This window comes from Lepus europaeus, chromosome 10, assembly GCF_033115175.1.
Source record: "Lepus europaeus isolate LE1 chromosome 10, mLepTim1.pri, whole genome shotgun sequence".
Lineage (NCBI taxonomy): Eukaryota > Metazoa > Chordata > Mammalia > Lagomorpha > Leporidae > Lepus > Lepus europaeus.
Genome location: NC_084836.1, coordinates 22,280,936 through 22,297,432, shown reverse-complemented (window position 1 = coordinate 22,297,432; position 16,497 = coordinate 22,280,936). Strand labels below are relative to the sequence as shown.

At 47.3% G+C, this 16,497-nt stretch overlaps 1 protein-coding gene across 4 annotated transcripts in view; it reads left to right on the top strand.

Annotated features, from left to right (window-relative positions):
- The first annotated feature begins 6,423 nt into the window (after positions 1-6,423).
- TMPO (thymopoietin) overlaps positions 6,424-16,497 on the top strand; it is a 32,923-nt gene continuing 22,849 nt past the window's right edge. For all 4 annotated transcript variants that reach the window (XM_062203084.1, XM_062203083.1, XM_062203082.1 and 1 more), the window contains exons 1-2: positions 6,424-6,789; positions 14,260-14,386. In XM_062203084.1, coding sequence (XP_062059068.1) covers positions 6,514-6,789; positions 14,260-14,386 — 403 coding nt within the window. In that variant the 5' untranslated portion in view covers positions 6,424-6,513. The remainder of the gene's footprint in view (positions 6,790-14,259; positions 14,387-16,497) is intronic.

Here is a 16,497-nt window from a genome sequence, read left to right as displayed (position 1 = left end):
ACTTTACAGGTTTGGTGTGGGTGGGTGTGACCGTGGTTCCAAGGTATGTGACCACGGAGGACACCTGCACCTTTTCAGGGGAGATAGACAATCCTGAGTCTTGCAGCGCTCGTTGCAACCCGCCGTACAGGGCCCGAAGCCTGTCCTTTGTAGGAGCAGCGCATAACAGGTCGTCCATGTAATGGAGACACTTGCAGTCAGGAAACAGGTCTCTAATTGGGTCAAGCACACGAGCAACATAGATTTGGCACATGGTAGGAGTGTTTGTCATTCCTTGAGGTAGGACCACCCATTCCCAGCGTTTATCTGGTTCCTGTTGGTTAGTAGTAGGGACAGTAAAGGCAAAACGGGGAGTGTCCTCTTTACATAAAGGAATGGAAAAAAAGCAGTCCTTGAGGTCGATGACAATCACGGGCCAATTTTTTGGGAGTGCAGAAAGTAGCGGAAGGCCTCTCTGCACCGGGCCCATGGGCTGCATTTGCGCATTGACTGCTCTAAGATCGTGTAAAAGTCTCCATTTTCCTGTTCTTTTTCGAATTGCGAAAATAGGCGTGTTCCATGGGGAGGTAGATGGGATCAGATGTCCCGCCTGAGCCTGCTCGTGAACGAGCTTTTTGACTGTCTCCAATTTTTTCTGTGACAGGGGCCACTGCGGAATCCAAACTGGTGTGTCTACCAACCAGGATATTGATAGGGGCTTTATAGATGCAGGAGGCAGCGCAGTGGCCCCTAAGAAAAACCCAAACCATTTCTATTGTGTTTATGTTCGGGCTGGACAGGAGAGGGCGTGCCCTGTAACTGAATGCCGAGGCCTCTTCCCGGGACATACCCCATCTTTTGAAGCATGGAACGCACCGCGGGGGAAGTGGTGGTTAGGGCAACGTCCATTTCCGTTAACACGTCCCGTCCCCAAAGTGAAACCGGAAGGGGCAAAACGAAAGGGGCAAAATGTCCTGAGTGACCCTCGTCGTCCTGCCAGGGTAGAAGGGCCGCGCTTTTCTTTGGAAAGCTGGCGAAGCCAAGCCCCTGTAGGGTCTGTTCAGCGACGTCAGTGGGCCATGTTTTGGGCCAGTCCTTTTCAGCTATAATTGACTTATCGGCCCCCGTATCTAAGAGACCTTTAACACTTTTACCATTAATCCACAGGGTAAGCATGGGGCGTTCGTTCAAAAGCATGTGCAGGCCAGTGAAATTGGTTCCGGAGAACCCGAAACCACTCGTGCCGCGGGCGGGGCCTCTTGCAGGGAATAGGGAGTGAAGACTGGGTAACAACAAAAGTTGAGCTATGCAATCTCCAGTATTAATTAAAACGGTTCCTTGAAATGTTTGTACCATGATTTTTATCTTACCGGTAAAATCAGAGTCTATCACACCGGGAATTACCGTCAGGCCCCGAAGGGCAACAGAAGATCGGCCTAGCAAAAGCCCAACCGAATTCGGTGGCAAGGGGCCTGAGTAATCACTTTCTACCAGCTGAACTCCCATCTCCGGTGTTAGGAGGAGTGGGGAGGCGGCACAGAGGTCCAGGCCTGCGGAGCCACTGGTGGCGCGGCCTGAGGGGGTTGAGGGTATGGCAACAGCGGAGGGGGGGGCACTGAGGTGTAGGCGTTCACCTGGGGGCCCCTCGCCGGAGCGGGGAGCCCCCTCTGGCCGTTTTTTGTCCCCTGTCTGTTACCGGTGAGGGGATTGCCATCGGCATCAAAGGCGGAACGGCAGTCTTCCGCTTTGTGAGGGCCCTTGCGGCACCTGCGGCAGAGCTCTGCACTTGTGGAGTGCGCTGGGGAATGCCCAGATGCAAACGCAGGGCAGTCACGCTTTCTGTGACCAGGTTGGTGGCACTGGAAGCAAAGGCCAGAAGAGATCGTGGGCCGCGGGCGCCCCTGGCTCTGACCTCCTCCCTGTTTTTGTGTGGAGTTATAGGTGGCCAACATGGCGGCAAGGCCTGCGTTAGTAAGCGGGCCGCCGGCGTCCCTACAATACTTCAGCCAAGAATCCACAGATTTGTTTCTATGTTGCCGGAGGATGCCTTTACACTCACTATTAGCCTGCTCATATATGATTTGTTTGATCAATGGTTTTACGTCTGCGTCCGACGGAAATATCCGTGACGCGGCCTCGAGTATCCGAGCTACAAAGTCAGCAAACGGTTCGGTCAGGCCTTGGACAATCTTGGTAAGGTGGCTAGAGGATCCACCCGAAGTGGCCGCCTGTCTCCACGCCCGTCGGGCGCACTCGGAGATTTGTCTGTACACTTGTCTTGGGTATTGTGTTTGATCGGCCTGATGGGGTCCTCGCCCTAATAGCATGTCGGCGTTCCACGCGGGGTTGCCGTCCTCAGCGTTTTCGTCCGCCTGATCGTGGCAACACTCGGCATTCATAGACTGCCATAGAAGAAATGTGCCGGGACTTAAGCAGGCGCGAGCCAACTGAGTCCAGTCACTGGGTGTTAAGACCTCTTGACCGACTGACTCAAGCAGGGAGATAGTAAATGGGGCGGTGGCACCGTAGTCAGAAACTGCCTGCTTGAGGCTTTTTAGGACCGCCATGTCCAACGGTGCGTATCTGACCTCTCGGGTGCCCAGGCCCAAGACCGGGTAAGCATGGGCTGAGCCGGGGGCGTCAGCTTTTAGTTGTTTCCAGGCTTGCCGATGAAATTGCCTCCCTGTTACGGGTGGGGCAGTAGCGACAAGCGGGGCGGCAGGCGGCCACGGCGGTGCGGGTGGAGCTCGGGTTGGCTGCCTAACATCAAAAGTGCTGCCGCCTGGGGGCGCTATGATTTCAGACTGATAATCAAGTGGGTAGCCACCAGGGGGAGCCGCGGGGGCGGCATCAGCGGCTCTCAACCTTCGACGCAACCGCGAATATAAAGGGGGGGGTGATTTATGCGGGCTGTCGCCCTCCCCCTCCGCGTCAGAGGAGGAGGCGCCGGACTCAGAGTCCGGGGCCGCCAGGGAAGTCTGACACCCAATTTCCTTAAACTCTATCAGGTCCTGAGCGCTCTCGGACTTCTGAGAACGGACTTCCTCAAAGGTATCACGAGCGGCTGCGAGCGCCGGGTCGCTCGTCCGAGTCGACCCCTCCTCCCGAAGGCATGCTCGAACCAAGTCCCACAGGGGAATTACCATGGGATTGAGATCAGGTTCTTTAGGGTCCTCGGCCGTGCGCCGGAGGTCCTGTCCAAGTTTCTCCCAACAGCTAAGAGTGATCTGGCCTGTATGAGCGAACCACGGAGCAAAGAAGTCAATGCTCCCGAGGAATTCAGCAATCGTGGATCGAGAGACTTTAATTCCCTTGTTGCGCAGTAGCGCCTTTAACGGGGCAATCAAATTTGACTGGCTCGGGGCATTGCCCATCATGAATAAAAGAGGGAAAACACTTCCTCAACAAAGAGGGAAAACACTTCCTCGAAAATAGGGTGCGTCCACCCCTTACCCGTGAGACCTACCTCGCTCACGGGGCCACGCCGGTAAGACTTACCTCGCTTACCTTCCACGCCGAGAGTCAAGCTCTTTCGTTTCCCCGTACGGGCCACCAGCTGCTCGGCGCCGCTCTCGTCCAGCAAGAAACCGACACCGGGCGTCTCGTAGAAGAGCTCTTTATTACTCAGGGCGCGGGAGATCAGACCTCGATCTCTGGCGGGCAGGAACTACTCGCACATCCGGTGGTCGGGGCATATATACGCAGTACACGTCACGAATCATATGATTACAAGGCTGTGTCAGGATAGGACAGCTCAGGGGTAGCGCGGGAAACTTTGCCGGGGAAGAAGAACCCGGAAGCAGGAAATCAGCGCCATCTTAGCGCTGCGGTTCCTCGGGTTTGGTCCCCTACAACTGATCCTTTTGAGTTGGAAAACCTACCTCTTAAAAACTATCAGTACAGGCCGGCGCCATGTCTCAATAGGCTAATCCTCGGCCTGTGGTGCTGGCACCCCGGGTTCTAGTCCCAGTCGGGGCGCTGGATTCTGTCCCAGTTGCTCCTCTTCCAGGCCAGCTCTCTGCTGTGGCCAGGGAGTGCAGTGGAGGATGGCCCAAGTGCTTGGGCCCTGCACCCGCATGGGAGACCAGGAGATACACCTGGCACCTGGCTCCTGGCTTTGGATCAGCATGGTGCGCCGGCCACAGCAGCCATTGGGTGGTGAACCAATGGAAAAGGAAGACCTTTCTCTCAGTCTCTCTCTCTCACTGTCCACTCTGTCAAAAAAAAAAAAAAAAAAAAAAACCTGTCAGTACAGTTATGCTATACCAACCTTTTCAACCAGCAAGCTAATAATTTAAAACAGAATTTTGCTAATTCAAATAGGGTAGAATAGACCCATCAGTTGTTACCTTCCAGAGGCAAAGCTCAGGACTTTTTTGCTCTGCCCATTATATGAGACTATATAACATAGGCAGAAATAACTGAATTGTGAATTGTAGTAGGCACACTGCAGGTTGGGCAATCTCACATGTATTACATTTGCTGTGGTTATCAGGCACTGCAAAATCGTGATTTGCTTCTTTTTTGATGACAAAAACACTCACCTAGATACCCACCAAGGCTGCTGGGGCAAAAAAATTAGTTTTTGCAGGGCATAAAAATCCACAAAACAACTTGCCAACTAACTAGAACACATTTTTGGGGGCCAGCGTTGTGGTGGTTCAAGTCCCGGCTGCTCCACTTTCCACTCCAGCTTCCTGCTAAAGCACCTGAAAAGCAACACAAGATGGCCCAAGTACTTGGGGCCCTGCACTCACATGAGACTCAGGATGAAGCTTCTGGCTTCAGATCTGCCCAATTCAGCTGGTCCAGCCATGTGGAGAGTGAATCAGTGGATGCAAGATCTCTTTCTGCCTCTTCTTCTCCCTAACTCTGCCTTTCAAATAAATAAATCTCAAAAAAATAAAAAAATCCCCAATGTTTAATTTGTATTACCAAGCTTAATACTATTGGTTAAATATATGTGAATATGAGATTTTTAGGAAAGTTAATAAATTGCCTCTAGGTTATAGGAAAGTAACCTATTACTACAAGAAATAAAATCTCTTGAATTTGAACAAGATGACAAGTTTTTTAAAACAAGTGAAGCTACTTTAAAAAAAATTTATTCCAATTTAGACAAAGTCGTAGAAATCAGGCAAGCTTTTTTTTTTTTTTTTAAGCGGTTTATAAAGCACGGTTTGGAGTTCAGATTCTGGGGAAATATTTAGGACACACTAAATCTGAGGCCAGCTTCTTTCCTTACAGTAAGAAAGCATTTCAAAAGCATACATTGTGAGAAATACAAAAATTTGTCATCAACGGTATGTTTTAAAGAAGACATTTTAATTGCAGTAAATTTCTGAGCCTAACAGGTTTTAATTTGAATCAGTAATGTGAGGTTGCATAGGGTTCTTGGTCTGATTGTAGGTCACCAGGCTTCTTCTAAGATTAAAATCCAGTCTGCACTATCTATTTTAAATTGACCACTAAGGCGTTTATTAAATGTTCTTTCATTTCGTTACACTACCAATTGTCAATTTTGATTAAATCATGGCAAAATATTGGCGGGGGGGGGGGGGAATCCAAGTCAGAGTGCTCTCAACAAAAATGCAAGCACGAATTTGTCTTGAGCGCCAACTAACTGTTTAGATGAAATCGTTTAGCAACACCTCAACCTTCACCGTAAGGAGACAGAATATTTAACCAATGCAATGCTATCACAAATTCAACGACATTCTCAAGGGCCCAGGGGTGGCGATCTGGCTTTTCCTGGATTCCTGGAACAAAGAAGGGTTCCCAAGCAGAGGAAGAGGGACTTGACTCCCTGCGCTCCCCATCCCACCCCTGAAGAAAATCAAAGGCAGGCCCAAGAGCGCCCGCTTCGTCCCTCGCCCTTCAGGGGGAAAGGCAGGCCACGGCCATTCTCCTCAGGCAGCAAGGCCCGGCCAGGGGTCCTCCCAGCTGGCGTGGGACTCGGCCCCTCCGTGGCTCAGCGACCCCAGAGGGCGGCCTCTCCCCGGCTAGGGAGAGGGGAAAGGAAACGGCGCACAGAAACCGAACGACCTGTTCCTTATCTGCGTCTCCAAGGGAAGGGTGGGGAGAAGGAAAACAAAATCGGCCGGAGCGCCTGGCTCCCGCCCCAGCGGCTTTTAAACTGCGTTTCCACAACCTCGCTCTCGACGCCGCGGCTAATGGAACCCGCGCGAGCCGCGCCACCAATCGCCGGCGCGCTTCCTCCCGCCGCCCGCCAATGGCGGCGCGCGTTCTTGGGGCGTGGGCGAAGCAGGCAGCTCGCCCTCTTGGCTGTAGTGTGTGGGCTGGGGTTGGTGCGGGCTTCCCGGGTGGCCGCACTTGGTCCGTAGTTGCGGGGCTTTTGTGCCCGGGGCCGACGCGGCTTTGTGTGTGCGAGTGTGCGCTCTGCCCCGCGGGCTTGCTCGAGGGCGGGAGCCGTGAGGCCCGGAGGCGGCGGCGGCGGCCCCCAGCCGAGAGCGAGCGCGCCGGCGTGAGCGGCGCCCGGGAAGGCGGCGGGGAGGGCGATTCGCAGATCCCGACATGCCGGAGTTCTTAGAAGACCCCTCGGTCCTCACGAAAGACAAGTTGAAGAGTGAGTTGGTCGCCAACAATGTGACGCTCCCGGCCGGAGAGCAGCGCAAGGACGTCTACGTGCAGCTCTACCTGCAGCACCTCACGGCGCGCAACCGGCCGCCGCTCGCCGCCGGCTCCAACAGCAAGGGGCCCCCGGACTTCTCCAGCGACGAGGAGCGCGAGCCCACCCCGGTCCTCGGCTCCGTGGCCGCCGCGGGCCGGAGTCGTGCCTCCGTCGGCAGGGTAAGGACGCCCGGTCGGGGCCACAAAGGCGGGCGTTTGGCGGTTGTCGCTCGCTCGCCCCTCGCCTGCCCCGCGCCGCGGCCCCTCCCTCCCCCGCTCCCTCCCGGGCCGCGGGGCGGGCTTCTCGGGGAGGGGAGTAGGGGCCGCCGGCGGGTGCGGAGCTGTGTGCGCGGCGGTGGTTTGCTCGGTCCCCCTCGCCGGCCGGGCCCTCGGCGCCCCGACGGGAGCTCCGCGAGCGTGAGCCCCGGGAGAAGTCTCGGTGGAGTTCGAGCGTTTTCCCGCTTTAGTAACCGAAATGACTCGCAGCCGAGCCCCAGAGCGCTCCCTGGAGGGCGGTTTGTGACACGCTAATTTCTAGCCAACATTTGAAAAAGAAATTCCCGCCTTTTTTAAATTTTTGCATATGGAGGGTTTTTTGAACCGTTTACGTCTTGTTGTCTTACTTTTTTTCCCACTGACCAGTCATCTTTTGGCGGGACGGCTTTTCTGTAAATTAAATTGAACATTTAAAAATACATTTTTAAGCTGTTACCAAAGACATTGGGAAAATGGGCAGCTAAGAGTTTGGATTTTTTTTTTTTTTTTAATTTATTGAGAGATCGGAATCAGGAAAAAGCTTCATGGCCTTCTGGTCCGTCAGGATTGTGGTTTTGAATGTCTGCTCCCCGTTAAATCTCAGACTGGCTCTATCAAGTGCTTATTTCGAGAGTAGTTTTCCTTTTGTTCTGTGGGTTCTTCTATGCTACTTTGTTGCTATGCATCTACCTAGTTACCAAAATCTAAATCCGAGTAGGATGTAGTTAAAACTAGTTACTGGCGATTGTTGCTACTGATGACTAGTATACGAAAGTCATTTTTCTTTGAAAGTATACAACACTGTGTTGTTTAACTTTAATCTTTAAATAATATTTATTTAACGTGTTTCCCTTGAAATGTAGGGAAGACATTTCAGTTTAACTGAAAATCTTAACAGATGTCTTATAGTAAATATTTGTTCATTAAGTAGAAGACCAGCCACACCTTACTGTTTCTATGGGTTTGAAGAAAGCCACTGTATTCCATAGTAAACAAAAATTTTAAAGTAAAGCATACCTGTCCCTTATCCACTTCTCATCCACTCTGGAAAAGGCAGTATTTAAACTATTTCAGTTAAGATTTGGTTGAAATGAAATATTTCCCATTTACGTTAACAAACTTAAACAAAAGTTATGCATTAGGTTCTAGATTGGTCTGCTGTGCAAGTGTATTAAATCATGTTTTATGTTGTAGGTAAAATTTTTTAATTTGATTCAGTTATCCAACATTTTTTAGTTCCTAACATGTTCTCTTAATTACGTTAAGGGCAATTTCTGCAGACCTTGTTCACCATCATAATTTATTGAATTTTAAAAAATTGTGTATGTTACTTATGTTATCTCAGCTAATTTCCCATGTTCTTCTAGTTGGTCAGCACCATGCAAATAAGTTCTGGGTAAAAGAAGTTAATGTTTTTTAAGAGTACCTATGGTATCCCATGGCCCTTTATATATCGTTTAATGCTTATATAGAGAATTATTTCATAATCATATATATGTTTTTTTCTATTTTATGTTTTAGTTATTTTTAGTCCCATATAATATAAAATAAAATGTAGGGTTATGTTTCTTAATATAGGAGAAAGCCAAATTATGACGAGTTTTAAATAAGGCAGGTGGTTTTTTGTTTTGTTTTTGTTTTTTTTTGTTTGTTTGTAGATTTGTTTATTTGAGAGGCAGGGTGACAACGATCTTCCATCAGCTGGTGCACTCCTCAGATGACCACAACAGCCAAGTCTGAGCAGGTTGAAGCTAGAAGCCAGGAACTCCATCTTGGTCTCCCCTCATGGTTTGCAGGGGCCTAAGTGTTTGGACCATCTTCTGCAACACATTAGCAAACAGCTGGATTGGAAGCAGAACAGCTGGGACTGGAACTGCCACTCCAATCTGGATAATGGAATGCTAGTGCTGCATGAAGTGACTTAAAACACTGTTCCACAATGCCAGCCCCTAAGGCAGACTTTTAAATTGTGGAACGTTTTTAAACAATTTGGATTTGGCTAAGATTAAATATTTTTGTAGCATACACCTGCAGAGTGGACAGTGAGAGAGAGACAGAGAGGTCTTCCTTTTTGCTGTTGGTTCACCCTCCAATGGCCGCCGCGGTAGGCGCGCTGCAGCCGGCGCACTGCGCTGATCCGATGGCAGGAGCCAGGTGCTTCTCCTGGTCTCCCATGGGGTGCAGGGCCCAAGGACTTGGGCCATCCTCCACTGCACTCCCGGGCCACAGCAGAGAGCTGGCCTTGGAAGAGGGGCAACCAGGACAGGATCGGTGCCCCGACCCGGACTAGAACTCAGTGTGCCGGCGCCGCAAGGCGGAGGATTAGCCTATTGAGCCGCAGCGCCGGCCAGCATACACCTGCTTTTTAAAACTTATTTACTTATTTGAAATGCAGAGTGACAAAGAAAGGAGTAGAGACAGAGATCTTCCATCTGCTGATTCACTCCCCAAATGACCACAACAGCCAGGGCTGGGCCAGGCCACAGCTAGGAGCCAGGCTTCTTCTGGATCTCCCACGTGGTTGCAGGAGCCCAAGTATTTGGGCCATTCTCCACTACTTTCCCAGGCATATTAGCAGAGAGCTAGAACCTGTGCCACAACACCCGCCTCTACCTTTTTATTATTTTTTTTTCCTAACGTTTGTTTATTCATTTGAAAGGCAGAGGAACAGAGAGATACCTTCCATCCACTGATTGACTCTCTCAAGTGCTGGCTGGGCCCAGCATAAGCCAAGAGCCTGGAGATGTTGGGTAGACTCAGGGACCTAAGCACTAAAGCCATCATCTGCTGCCTTTGGGATGAATTAGCATAGCAGGTGGATTGGAAGCGGTGTAGCTGGAATGCAAGCTGGCACCTTAGTGTGGCATGTGGGCTCCCAAGTGGCAGCTTAATCCTACGTACCACAACCTCACCCCCTCTTTCTGGTTAATTACAGGTTTATGAAAAATTTGAAATTCTTATTTATTTACCTGAGAGGCAGAAAGAAGAGATAGGCAAGAGAGAGCTCCCATCCTTTGGTTCACTTCCCGCCATGTATGCAGTACAGGGGGTGGTGGGCTGGAGCCAGGAGTCTGGAACTCAGGCCAGATCTCCCACATGAATGTCCAAGATCCAAATACTTGAGCCATTACCTGCTGCCACTCTAGGTATGTGTTAGCAAGACGCTAATATTTATGGTAAAATTAATTAGACTATGGGCAAAATAAACATACAGAGCTGGCAATCTGCCTTTTTGTTCCAAGGTGCAAAGCATAAAGATGGGATCTACTGGTCTGATCTGGTAGATTATGAATTCTTAATAGGAAATTTTTAAAAACTTGTGAAAGAACTGTGAAAAATATACCAGAGACAGCAGATGTTAATTAAGTCATAAATTGACCACCAAACTCTGTAGTAAGGTGTTAGGTGTATAGACTTCTGAGTCAGAGAGCTATAGATTAAAATTCCAGGTCTAGATGACCTTGAACAGTAAATCATGATTATAAGGTTCTGTGCTTTCATCTGGAATGTGAGAATATTCTTGTGACTACTTAGATAGAGGTTTGATACATGGGATCACATATGTATAGTGTCTAGTGCTCGATAATTGATATTTATTACAGCATAAGATTTCTGTGGGTTTTTTTTCTTTGTTTAATGCTAGGGGTGGGAGGAGAGGATGGTAGGCAGTACAATGCAAAGTCTTTGTAGTGTAGTTCTCAGAAACTTGTGAGGAAAGTATGTGAAAGTGATACATAATACAAATTCCAATGTTATTGTATAACGTGCTGAGTTCCTGAGTTAGCTCTGAACTTGGACCTCAGCTTCCTCAATTGTCTAATGGGATGTTTAGCATTTTCTTAGAGGAGTTTTAGGGTTCTCTAAGTTAAGACAAATTAAGTAGTTAGGACACAACTGAGAAAAAATTTTTGAGAGGCAGTTGGGGACAGAGAGAGCTCCAATCCGCTACTTCATACCCCAAATATCTGCAGCTGTAGGATCTGAGAACCTGCTCAGTGTAGGTCTCCCACATGGGTGGAGGAACCCAGTTACCTAAGCCATTACTAGTAACACAAAGGCTAGGCTAAACAAAATATGACTGTTGGTAGTGTTCCTGCCTTCTGCTGCCCCCTGAAATGTTGCCTCCGTATTATCTAAGCTATACATTAAAAATACAGATTCTCAGAGTGAGCCTTTGGCTTAGCAGTTAAGATTTCTATGTGGCACATCAGAGTACCTAGGTTCAATTCCCAGCTCTGGTTCCTGACTCTAGCTTCTTTGTTTTATCCTCTGCCTCTCAAGTAGGTAATTAATTAAAAAAAATAAATTGTCAGGCCCAAGATTAAGAATCAGCGTAGTATAAGACATTTTAAAATAGGGGTAACTTTTCCAAATGACCTGAGGTTTTGATAACAAGCTACACATAGGAACTGTAGCTCAAGTTGTTTACTATTTCAAGGTAATAAAACATATGTACAGCAACTAAGGAAAAGTCGGTGAAATAGTGTAAGTGCCACAGAAAGATTTCTTGAAAATTACAGGCTACTGCAAGAAGTTGGGATTCCTAGATGTTTAAAAAAAAAAAAAAAATGTGAACAACAGAGAGCGAGAGAGTCAGACAGATAAAACGGAGAGAGATCTCCTAACCACTGTGTCATTTCCCAAATGCCCAAAACAGGCAGGTCTGGACCAAGCTGAAGCTGGGAGTCAGGAACTCAATCCAGGTCTTTGACATGGATGGCAGAGGTTCAACTACTTAAGCCATTACATGCTGCCACACAGGGTATACATTAGCAGGAAGCTGGAATTGGAAGCAGGGCCTGGACTCAGATCCAGATACTGCAGCCCAAGCAGCGCCCTAACCAGTGAACCAAAATGCCAGTCCAAATCTTTTAAATATTTCTCTTGAACTGACATCATTGTTCTTATTAGCAGCTATTTAAAAAAAAAAAAAAAAGGTTTATTTATTTGAAAGGTAGGCTTACAGAGAGGCAGAGGCAGAGAGAGAGGTCTTCCATCTACTGGTTCACTCCCCAAATGGCCATGATGGCTGAAGCTGGGCCAACCCAAAGCCAGAAGCTTCTTCCAGGTCTCTCCCATGGGTGCAGGGGCCCAAGCACATGGGCCACCTTCCACTGCTTTCCCAGGCCATAGCAGAGCTGTATCAGAAGTGGAGCGGCTGGGTCTTGAACCAGTACCCATATCAGATGCCAGAACTTATAAGCGGTGGCTTTACCTGTCATACTACAGTGCTAGCCCTAGCAGCTATCTTATAGAATGTCATACAATGTTTTATGTTCGGCATTTCAATTTTTTTATTTTTTTTATTTTTTTTTAGATTTTATTTTATTTATTTGAAAGAGTTACAGAGAGAGGTCAAGACAGAGAGAGGTCTTCCATCCGCTGGTTTACTCCCCAGATGGCTGCAACAGCCAAAGCTGTGCTGAGCCAAAGCCAGGAGCCAGGAGCTTCTTCTGGGTCTCCCATGTGGGTGCAGGGGCCCAGGGACTTGGACCATCTTCTGCTATCCCAGGCCATAGCAGAGAGCTGGATTGGAAGAGGACCAGCAGGGACTAGAACCAGCGCCCCATATAGGAAGCTGGCACTTTAGGCCATGGCTTTAACCTGCTGTGCCACAGCACCAGACCCATCAAATTTTTATTTGTTGAAACAGAAATTGCTAGTATATGGCCAAATAATACTTAATATTTTTCCCCTCCAAACATAATCAGAAATTTGTCCATACAACTTTGTACTTTTAGCCATTTTTCATAAAATATTTCTAAGGTACAGTATTCTTCAAATAGTAATTTGGGCCTAAATTGATTGGATGCTCGTGGCCATCTGTTTTTTTGTTCAGAACACTGATGGTTTCTGATTACAGAAATATTTAGAAGGTACCCAGGAGCTCAGTGTTTGGCGCAGCAGTTGAGGTGCTACTTGGGACACTGCACATTAGATCAGAATGCCTGAATTGGAGTCGTTGGCTCTGCTTCCTATTCTAGCATTCCTGATAATGCACACCTTGGGAGACAGAGATAGCAGGTATTGTAGCTAGAGTCATTGGGCCATCTCCCACTGCTTTCCTGGGCACCAGTGTCATAGGTGACAGCTTAACCTACTGTACCACGATGTTGGGCCTGCTCTTTTGAATTGCTAATGCCATTATTACCTCTTTACATAGGTAATCCAGAATTGACATATTTTAATCATAGCTTTAAGGCCGGTGCCGTGGCTCACTAGGCTAACCCTCCGCCTGTGGCACCTGCACCCCGGGTTCTAGTCCCGGTCGGAGCGCCGGATTCTGTCCCAGTTGCCCCTCTTCCAGTCCAGCTCTCTGCTGTGGCCCAGGAGTGCAGTGGAGGATGGCGCAAGTCCTTGGTCCCTGTACCCGCATGGGAGACCAGGAAGAAGCACCTGGCTCCTGGCTTCAGATCAGCGCAGTGTGCCGGCCTCAGCGCACCGGCTGCAGTGGCCATTGCGGGGGTGAACCAACGGAAATGGAAGACCTTTCTCTGTCTCTCTCACTGTCCACTCTGCCTGTCAAAAAAAGTCATAGCTTTAAAATTTGAATTGTGTGCTTTTATTATTAGTTATGAACAGAAGATTTGAACTTAGAAAATGTCTTCAAATAATTGCTTTTTTTAAAGATTTAATTATTTGGGGGCCAGCGCTGTGGTGCAGTAGGTTAACACCTTGACCTGAAGCACCAGCTTCCCATATGGGCGCCCATTTGAGTCCTGGCTGCTCCAGCTCTCTGCTATGGCCTGGGAAAGCAGTAGAAGATAGCCTAAGTCTTTGGGCCCCTGCCCCTGTGTGTGAGACCTGGAAGAAGCTCCTGGCTCCTGGCTTCGGACTGGCACAGCCCCGGCCATTGCAGCCAATTGGGGAGTGAACCATCTGATGGAAGACCTTTCTGTCTCTCTCTCTGCCTCTCCTCTCTCTGTGTAACTCTGATTTTCAAATAAATAAATAAATCTTTAAAAAATATTTTATTTGAAAGGCAGAGAGAGGTCTTCCCTCTGCTGGTTCACTCCCCAAATGGCTGCAGCAGCCAGAGCTGCGCTGATCCGGAGCCAGGAGCCAGGGGCTTCTTCCAAGTCTCACACATGGGTGTAGGGGCCCATGGACTTAGGCCATCTTCTATTGCTTTCCCAGCCCATAGCAGAGAGCTATATCAGAAATGGACTGGGACTCAAATCTGCGCCCATATGGGATGCCATCACTGTAGGTGGCAGCTTTACCTACTACACCACAGCGCCATCCCCAAATAATTGCTTTTAGTCAAGTTGCCAACGCCTGACATAACTATAAATCAATTTGTAAATGAATTTGCATGTTTATTGTATATATTGCTATTTATCTAATGAACAGACACTTTTTCATTGTATGGAAATAACTGAATTTTGTTTCCAGAAAGCTACAAAGAAAACTGATAAACCCAGACTAGATGATAAAGATGATCTAGATGTAACAGAGCTCACTAATGAAGATCTTCTCGAGCAGCTTGTGAAATATGGAGTAAATCCTGGCCCTATTGTGGGTAAGTTGATAAAATATCAAGTAAGTTTTCAAATTGCTCTCTTTTTTATTTTTTCTTTTTAAAGATTTATTTATATGAAAGGCAGAGTTTCAGAGAGATGGGGAGAGCTTCCATCTGGTGGTTCACTCCCCAAATGGACACAACAGTGAATTCTGGGCCAGGTTGAAGCCAGGAGCCAGAAACTTCTTCCAGGTTTCCCACATGGGTCCTGGGGCCCAAGCACTTCAGCCATCTTCCCCTACTTTGCCAGGCACAATAAGCCTCTCAGATTGTTTTCTTGCCCAACAGAGTTTGGGATATTAGGGCCAGTCTTTTTAATCATTTGTATGACCAAAACCTTAGTTGTCTTGACTCTAAATGAAGGAAATAAAATGAAAGAATTGAACTAGATGATCTCCAGAATTACCTGTCTTTGTTTTATGAGGTGCTCACTTCATGCCACCTGGTGAGACGTATGGGTCTTCCATGACAATTGAGAGAAATCTTAGACAACATAGCTAATTCATCCAAATCAGTAAGTTGGTGACAGACTTGTTCATATAAACCATTACTCAGCTGCTGGCACAGTGCCTTTTTTAGTTATGTCAACAGTCCTGTCCTGGTTGGAATTCAAGAATGATACCTTGAAGGACAAATTGCAAAAAGAAAACAGAACTAAATACACTGGTTTTTTATCACTGGGTCACATTTAAGGGATAATTTTACAAAGTTGGTTATGCCTTAATTTTTTAGTTCTTAGCAATAATCTCTAAGATGAGAAAAATCCATTTTCATCTACTAAATTGCAAAATTTTTAGCATTGTAAATTTGGTCATTTTTGAGCAATGACTTAGAATGTTTTTAGTTTATACACTGCTTCCAAATAGATAAGCCTATAAATATAATTATCAACACATTTTATGCCCTTTTTAATGTTTTCATTTAAAATTTCAAAAGGGAGATACTGAAAATGTGTGTTACATATCAACACACACTGAATTACATAACGATGTACCTGGTGTTTATTTTAAAACTACAGTATATAATATTGTTAAGTATGTGTTACTTGTGGGGACTGCTGTGGTGTTTTGGGCTAAGCCTCCACCTGCAGCACTGGCATCCCATATGGGTGCCATTTCAAGTCCTAGCTGCTCTACTTCCAATCCACCTCTCTGCTGTGGCCTGGGAAAGCAGTAGAAGATGGCCCAAATCTTTGGGCCCCTGTACCCATGTGGGAGACCTGGAAGAAGCTTCTGGTCAGATTGGCCAGCTTCAGCTATTGTGACCATTTGGGGAGTGAATCAGCAGATGGAAGACCTTTCTCTGTGTGTCCTCCTCTCTGTTTGTAACTCTACCTCTCAAAAAAATAAATAAAAATCTTTAAAAAAAATTGTGATACTTCTAAAAGCTATCTTTGTCACTTTGCAAATCCTATAGAAATTAAGATACAGTTAGTGTAAAACAAAAGCTTTTTTGGATTATTATTATTATTATTATTATTTTAAGATTTATTTATTTACTTGAAAGAGTTACACAGAGAAGGAGAGGCAGAGAGAGAGAGAGGTCTTCCATCCGCTGGTTCACTCCTCAGATGGCCACAACAGGTGGAGCTGTGCCGATCCAAAGCCAGGAGCCAGGATCTTCTTCTGGGTCTCCCACGTGGGTGCAGGGGCCCAAGGACCTGAGCCATCCTCCACTGTTTTCGCAGGCCATAGCAGAGAGCCAGATCGGAAGTGGGGCAGCCGGGACTTGAACCAGCGCCCATGTGGGATGCTGGCACTATAGGTGCCGGCTTTACCCTCTACACCACAGCACCGGCCCCTACTTTGGGTTTTAAACTGTCATTGATGTTGAAGTGGGATAAGACTTTGTAATCAGTTTACTTTGTAATTTCTACTTGTAATATATGTTTTCCATAAAAGATCATTTTAACTACAAAGTAGTTGTATCTAAGTGATTTATAGTACATTTCTTTTCCTTGTAAATGAGTAGGCATTTATAAGAATATCATACACTTGTGGGGATGTAGTCATACTTTTTTTTTGTTTTCTAAGATTTTTATTTTTATTTATTTGAGAGGTAGAGTTACAGAGAGAGAGAGGGAGAGACAGAAAGATCTTCCCTCCATTAGT